General features: G+C 38.9%; 1 protein-coding gene across 1 annotated transcript in view; it reads left to right on the forward strand.

Annotated features, from left to right (window-relative positions):
- Positions 1-7,486, forward strand: part of LOC108513759 (ATP-binding cassette sub-family A member 3-like) — a 163,109-nt gene that overhangs the window by 47,910 nt on the left and 107,713 nt on the right. The window contains 4 exon segments of the mRNA XM_017849615.1: positions 3,172-3,288; positions 3,637-3,754; positions 6,670-6,843; positions 6,986-6,987. Of these exon segments, the coding sequence (XP_017705104.1) occupies positions 3,172-3,288; positions 3,637-3,754; positions 6,670-6,843; positions 6,986-6,987 (411 nt within the window).

Here is a 7,486-nt window from a genome sequence, read left to right on the forward strand (position 1 = left end):
ATAGCCCCATATTTCTTGGAGGCTTTGTTTGTTTCTTTTTACTCTTTTTTTCTAATTTTGTCTTCTTGCTTTATTTCATTAACTTGATCTTCAGTCACTGATACCCTTTGTTCCACTTGAATGAATAGGCTACTGAAGCTTATGCATGCGTCATGTAGCTCTCGTGCCATGGTTTTCAGCTCCATCAGGTCATTTAAGGTCTTCTCCATGCTGTTTTTTCTAGTTAGCCATTCATCTAATCTTTTTTCAAGGTTTTTAACTTCCTTGCGATGGGTTTGAACATGCTCCTTTAGCTCAGAGAAGTTTGTTATTACCAACCTTCTGAAGCCTACTTCTGTCAACTTGTCAAAGTCATTCTCTGTCCAACTTTGTTCCATTGCTGGTGAGGGGCTACAGTCCTTTGGAGGAGAAGAGGCACTCTGGTTTTCAGAATTTTCAGCTTTTCTTCTCTGGTTTCTCCCCATCTTTGTGATTTTATCTACCTTTGGTCTTTGATGATGGTGACCTACAGATGGGGTTTTGGTGTGGATGTCCTTTTTGTTGATGTTGATGCTATTCCTTTCTGTTTGTTCATTTTCCTTCTAACAGTCAGGACCCTCAGTTGCAGGTCTGTTGGAGTTTTCTGGAGGTCCACTTCAGACCCTGTTTGCCTGGGTATCACCAGCGGAGGCTGTAGAATAGCAAATATTTCAGAACAGTAAATGTTGCTGCCTGATCCTTCCTCTGGTAGCTTCATCTCAGAGGGGCACCCAGCTGTATGAGGTGTTAGTTGGCCCCCACTGGGGAGGTGTCTCCCATTTAGGCTACTTGGGGGTTAGGGACCCACTTGAGGAGGCATTCTGTCCATTCTCAGAGCTCAAACTCCATGCTGGGAGAGTCACTGCTCTCTTCAGAGCTGTCACAGAGGGACGTTTAAGTCTGCAGAAGTTTCTGCTGCCTTTTGTTCAGCTAAGCCCTGCCCCCAGAGGTGAAGTCGGCAAAGGCAGATAGGCCTCACTGAGCTGTTGTGGGCTCCACCCAGTTTGAGTTTCCTGGCTGCTGTGTTTACCTAGTCAAGCCTCAGCAATGATGGATGCCCCTCCCCCAGCCTGGCTGCTGCCTGGCAGTTCCATCTCAGACTACTGCACTAGCAGTGAGCAATGCTCTGTGGACATGGGACCCACAGAGCCAGGTGTGGGATATAATCTCCTGGTGTGCCTTTTGTGAAGACCATTGGAAAAGCACAGTGTTAGGGTGGGAGTGTCCCGGTACTGTCTCTCATGGCTTCCCTTGGTTAGGAAAGGGAAATTCCCTGACACTTTTCACTTCCCAGGTGAGGCAATGCCCCGTCCTGCTTCGGCTTACATTCCATGGGCTGCACCCACTGTCCAACCAGTCGCAGTGAGATGAACCAGGTACCTCAGTTGGAAATGCAGAAATCACCCGTCTTCTGCGTCAATCACACTGGGAGCTGTAGACCTGAGCTGTTCCTCTTTGGCCATCTTAGAATGATCCACGTGCCACATTTTCTTTATCCAGTCTATCCTTGATGGACTTTTGGGTTGGTTCCAAGTCCTTGCTATTGTGAACAGTGCCGCAGTACACATACGTGTGCATGTGTCTTTATAGTAGAATGATTTAAAATACTTTGGGTATATACCCAGTAATGGATCATTATTTATGTTTTCTCAGTGGCAATTGTCTCCTGATCTGTTGGCTTCACTATACTTGAGTAATAATAAAATCTGCATTTTAAAACGCTTGAGATGTCTTTAATGTATATTTGCCTTAGTTTCTTTCAGCAATGTTTTGTGGTTTTTTGTGTTGAAATCTTTTGTCTTTAAATGTAATAAAACTTGTTTTGTAGAGTAATATGGTTTATCCTGGATATGTTCTATGCACACTTGAGAAAATCTGTATTCTGTTTTGCTGGGTGGCATGCTCTGTGTATGTTAGGTTAAATTGTCTCTCTTTTTCCTTATTGATCTTGAACCCAGGAGATGGAGGTTGCAGTGAGCCGAGATCGCACCACTGTACTGCAGCCTTGGTGACAGAGCAAGACTCTATATGCTTGTCAATCTATGTAAAATAACTACAGAGATTTTGAAAGGGATTGTGCTCAATCTGCAGAACAAATTGAGGTGTATTGCCATCTTAATAATATTAAGTCTTCTGATCCATATAAGTGAGGCATCTTTCCATTTATTATGCTTTAATTTCTTTCAACAGTGTTTTATAGTGTTCTGTGTAGAACTCTTGCACTTCTTTTGTTAAATATACTTTGTCATTTTAATTGTTCGATAAAATTTGTTAAGTCTGGTTCTAGCACTGATCCCTAGAAAATTTAAAAGAGACACTTTCTCTATTTTGTCCCCTATAAGTAATAAAGTGGTCCTGTATTCATTTTTTAAAACTGGAAAATATGCATATTTCCAAAGATTCTCACGTTCATTCATTTATTTATTCAGCAAACATTTATTAAACACCTTTTATGTGCCAGGCAGATACAGTTATCTGCCCTTATACAGCCTAAAGCCATAGAATTTACTACTGACATATTAATAAAATTCAGTAAAAATATTTAAATTAGCCTCTGAAAACTTATATCACTTATTTGAATCTTCTTAACAGACTTATACATTATATATTCAAGTTTTTTTGTTAAAACTTGAAATACCACATATGTCTATAAACAACTACCTCTAAAGAAAATGTATAGTTCATAAAGATTATTGCTAAAATTCTGTGAGCTTTTTCTTCCTTACCTGTTATCTTATTTTTAATGTTTGTTTCTAACCATTGTGAGTGAATTAAAATATATTTAAAATTTTTTAATTCCTTCTGGGAGAGGATATAAAAAGAAAGGAAGTGATAATATAGGTGGTTTATAGCTTTATTTAACTGTTTTACTTGTCTTAACAATATAAGGTGAATTACTGGGGAAATTATTTCTGGGCTTTTAAGAATCACAGTACTGCCACTCACTAGCTGACTAATTTTGATGAAGCTACTTGACTTTCTGAGCCCTGATTCTATCCTTTATAAATTGGAGATAATAATACTCATTATTTAACCCATTTTGATTGTAGACATTAAACTAGATAATATTTGTGAATGTATTTTGAAAACTCTAAGGCACTGTATGGATGTATTATTTTACATGATATCTGATTTCTGTCAACTCTCCCACAGGAATATCAGCTCATGATAGGAGTCAGTAATTGGATGCTCTGGGTGGCCTATTTCTTCACATTCCTCTGTTTGTATTCTATTATCATCATTTTTATGTGCATAGTTTTCTTTGTCAAGGCAAGTGTCTATTTGATTGCAGCATGTTGTGAATAAACTTTGAGAGGGAAAGCAGAAACGTGGTGTGGGACCAAATGGGCCTTGGGTTTCTAGGGGATGAAAATGTGGCTTTTGTTGACCCCACAGTGGAAACTCAGAGACTGCTTAGTCTCTCAGCAAAGAAAACTTTAGACCTAGAGGGATGGGCCATCTGTAAGAAATAAATTGTTAACTCTCCATTTCACTGAGCAAAGTCATCAGTTTCACTAAGACTCTTAAAATACTTATGGATGTTTCATTTTTCCTCTTTGGTTTTGGTGCAGTACCACTTAGAGCATGACTAAACTGGTTTCCTAATTGTTTTGCTAGGTTAAACCGGCACCGGTCATCCAAAGCAGTGACCCAACCCTTATCGTTATCTTTTTGCTGTTTTATGCCATCGCCACAATATGCTTCAGCTTTATGGTTAGCACTTTCTTCAGTAAAGGTGAGTCTGAGATTCCAGTGGTGAAATATTCTCAGTAACTACACTTTAGCTGCCAACTCATCTACAGCCTCTGCTTACACACTCTAACCGAAAAGACAAATATCATATACATGTGAAATGATTTGGAAGGGAATGAAGAGAGCAATGACAATTAACATAGCATAGGATACATGCGAAAAAAGACAAAAACCAAAATAAGATCATGTCTGGGTGTTCTTTCTAACCTTTAGCTGCTACTTCATGTATGGTATTTGTCAAACCCTTCCACCAGGAAGGGTTGAGATGGAGATGGCTCCTGTATATTCCGTTGGAGGGACTGATGTTTGCTAGTATCTGATGATGAGAGTGGTATATGTGAAGAGAAAGAAAACAGCAGTACTGCTTCAATGAAAGAAAGGGTTCTTGCACTTGATTAATAGATCCTCATTGTGTGTCTTCTGTGTATTTGTTTTGTTCTGTTGTTTGTTTGTTTGTTTGTTTGTTTGTTTGTTTGTTTTGAGACAGAGTCTCATTCTGTGGCCCAGGCTGGAGTGCAGTGGCTCAATCTCGGTTCACTGCAACCTCTGCCTCCTGGGTTCAAGCAATTCTCCTGCCTCATCCTCCCAAGTAGCTGGGACTACAGGTGCCTGGCACCATGCCCGGCTAATTTTTGTATTTTTAGTAGAGATGGGGTTTTACCATGTTGGCCAGGCTGGTCTTGAACTCCTGACCTCAGGTGATCCGCCCGCCTCAGCCCCACAAAGTGCTGGGATTACAGGCATGAGCCACCGTGCCCAGCGTATGTATCTGAAATATACTGTCTGCCCCACAGAGCTAATATTGACCTTGGGGACATGAATATTATATGCAAACAAAGTAGTTTATGAAATACATTAGCGATAGTCACATGATTTGCAGAGTATGAGCTGGGTACCCAGGAAAACCAGCGATATAATTCCAGTCTGACTCTGAAGGCCTGGGAACCAGGGGAGGTGATGGTGTAAATCCCAGTTCAAAGGCTGGAAGAGACTGATGTCCCAGTCAAGCAGGCAGCAAGGAAGAAATGAGAGAGAATTTCCCGCTTCCTCCACCCTTTTGTTCTTTTTAGGCCCTCAACACATTAGATGATGCCTGCCCACATTAGGGAGGACCATCTGCTTTACTGAGTCTACTAATTCAAATGTTTATCTCATTTGGGAACCTCCTCACAGACACACCCAGAAATAATGTTTAATCTGTATACCCCATGGAGAGTCAATCTGACATATAACATTAACCATCATAAGAAGACATGCAGAGAACAATGAAAATTAATGAAGTATAGTGTACACATTTGAAAAAAGGAAATGGATTAAGATATTCCAGGTTGAGAAAGGCCTGGAAATGCTTCAATTGAGGTAGGTTTGTGAAGGATTGGAAGAAGGGAATGAATAGGAAGTCTAGTCAGTGGATGCAACTATACATTCATTCATTCATTCATTTAAATTTTTGGATATCTGTGACCAGGAGTGGTGGCTCACACCTGTAATCCCAGCACTTTGGGAGGCTAAGGTGGGTGGATCACTTGAGGTCAGGACTTCGATACCAACTTGGCCAACGTGGTAAAACGCTGTCTATTGAAAATACAAAAATTAGCCATGTGTGATCGTGGGCACCTGTAATCTCAGTTATTCAGGAGGCTGAGACAGGAGAATCACCTGAACCTGGGAGGTAGAGGTTGCAGTAAGCCGAGATCGCACCACTGCACTATAGCCTGGGCAACAGAGTGAGACTCTGTCTCAAAAAAAAAAAAAAAAAAAAAAAAAGGGGAAATTTGACCTTTTTTAGGGGTTAAAAAAAAAAAAAAAAAAAAAAAAAAATGTGGATATCTGACCTTGTATAGGGTCTAACATACAAAGAACAAGAAAAATCGTTTCCTTTCCCGTTGAGGGCTTATGTGCAAAGTGGTTTTATGAATTTACAGCCTCACTGGAAGAAGATGAGAATCATCAAGCTCCATATTCTTGCCAATATTTAGAATTGCCAAGCTTTAAGTTGTGCCAAATTAGGGCTGTGAAATGTTATCGCATAGCAACTTAAATCTGCATTTCCCAATTGCTGATGAAGCTGAGCGTGTGTTACTAATATGAGTCATGTGTGTCTCCTCTTCTGTAACTCTGTTAATGCATTCTGATATTTTATAGTTATTGAAAATTTCTCACAGAAATTTTCTGAAAAGAAGTTGGATGTAATTATCTTTGTTCCTCTATAAGTAAGGTATTTTCTTCCTCTGGCTTTTTTCAGGCTTTTGTTTTCTTTATCTTTGATTTTCTGTAACTTGAAAATGATTTGCCTAGTTGAAGTTTTCTGGCATTTATCCTTGGTGTTCTCTGAGTTTTCTGGGTTTGTGGTGTGGCGTCTGACGTTAATGTGGGGGAAATTTGTAGTCATTATTGGGTCAAATATTTCTTTTGATTCTTTCTGTTTTCTACTTCTTATGTACTCATTATGCATTTATTTTACCTTTTGCAATTGTCACATGGTTCTTGGATATTTTGTACTGTCCTTTTTTTTTTTTTTCAGTCTTTGTTTTCTTTGCTTTACAGTTCTTGAGATTTTTATCCATAAGCTCCGAGATTCTTTCCTTAGCCATGTCCAGTCTATGAATAAACCTCTCAAAAGCATTCTTCATTTTGGTTACACTGTTTTTAATCTTTAGCATTTCTTTTTCATTCATTCTTAGGATTTGTATCTCTATACTTATATTGCTCACTAATTTTGCATGCTGTTTACTTTATCTATTAGAGCCCTGTGCTGAGGGAAGCAATGTTGTATAAAACAGACAAGTTTCTGTTTCTCACAGCACTTATTTTCGTGCACTCATCAACAAAAATATTTGCATGTTAGATTCTTGAAGATTGCTTAAATTGACCTTATAATTTTCTTCTTAATTGCAGTGAATATTGCAGTTGCTTTGGGAGGTTTGTTTTTTTTCGCCGTCTACTTTCCAGCTGCTGGCATCCATCTCTACTATGGAAATATGACATTTATCCAGAAGCTGGCAGCCTGTCTCAGCTCAAATTTTGCAATGGCATTGGGAGTTAAATTTCTAGCTGATGCAGAAACATGGAGTGAGTATTCACCTTGTAATTTTTACAATATTTCTAGTAGATATATCTTTGGTATCTGATTGGATATTTCCAATTCTAATATTGATTGAGATTGCTAAACTCCCCTTCAAAAAACTGCACTACTTTATACCACCACCTATAGACGTGAGTGCTTCTGCATTCTGTATTAGTATTTCCAAAATTTCCTGCAAGCCTCCTCCCACTCCTTTTGGAGTTGCCACCTGCTGTCTAATGATAGATGGAAAGTGACACGGTCTGCTTTTAGTATCCTCCTTCCTTTTACTATCAGCACAGTATCTATGCAAGAATTCTTCTAGTCTTCTGTCTTTTGGTCAGCATTCATCCCTACTTTTCAATAGTTATGTTTTTCTAAAATTTTTTATTTCCATGAACATTTGGCATGAGGAGGGGTGGAGAGAGAGGAGCCACTTTCTTAACAACCCATAAGCCTGCTTATTTTTGTTAAATATTTTCCTGACTTTTATATATATAACAAAAAAAAATTTTTTTTTTTGCCTATGTGCTGGGAATGTTTTTATTTAATGCTTTCTTGTATAGCCTTGTGGCCTGGTATATAGAAGCTGCCTTTCTAGGAAGCTATGGTGTGCCCCAGACATGGAACTTTTTCATATATATATATATA

Source organism: Rhinopithecus bieti, unplaced genomic scaffold (assembly GCF_001698545.2).
Source record: "Rhinopithecus bieti isolate Rb0 unplaced genomic scaffold, ASM169854v2 scaffold_1918, whole genome shotgun sequence".
In the NCBI taxonomy this organism is placed as follows: domain Eukaryota; kingdom Metazoa; phylum Chordata; class Mammalia; order Primates; family Cercopithecidae; genus Rhinopithecus; species Rhinopithecus bieti.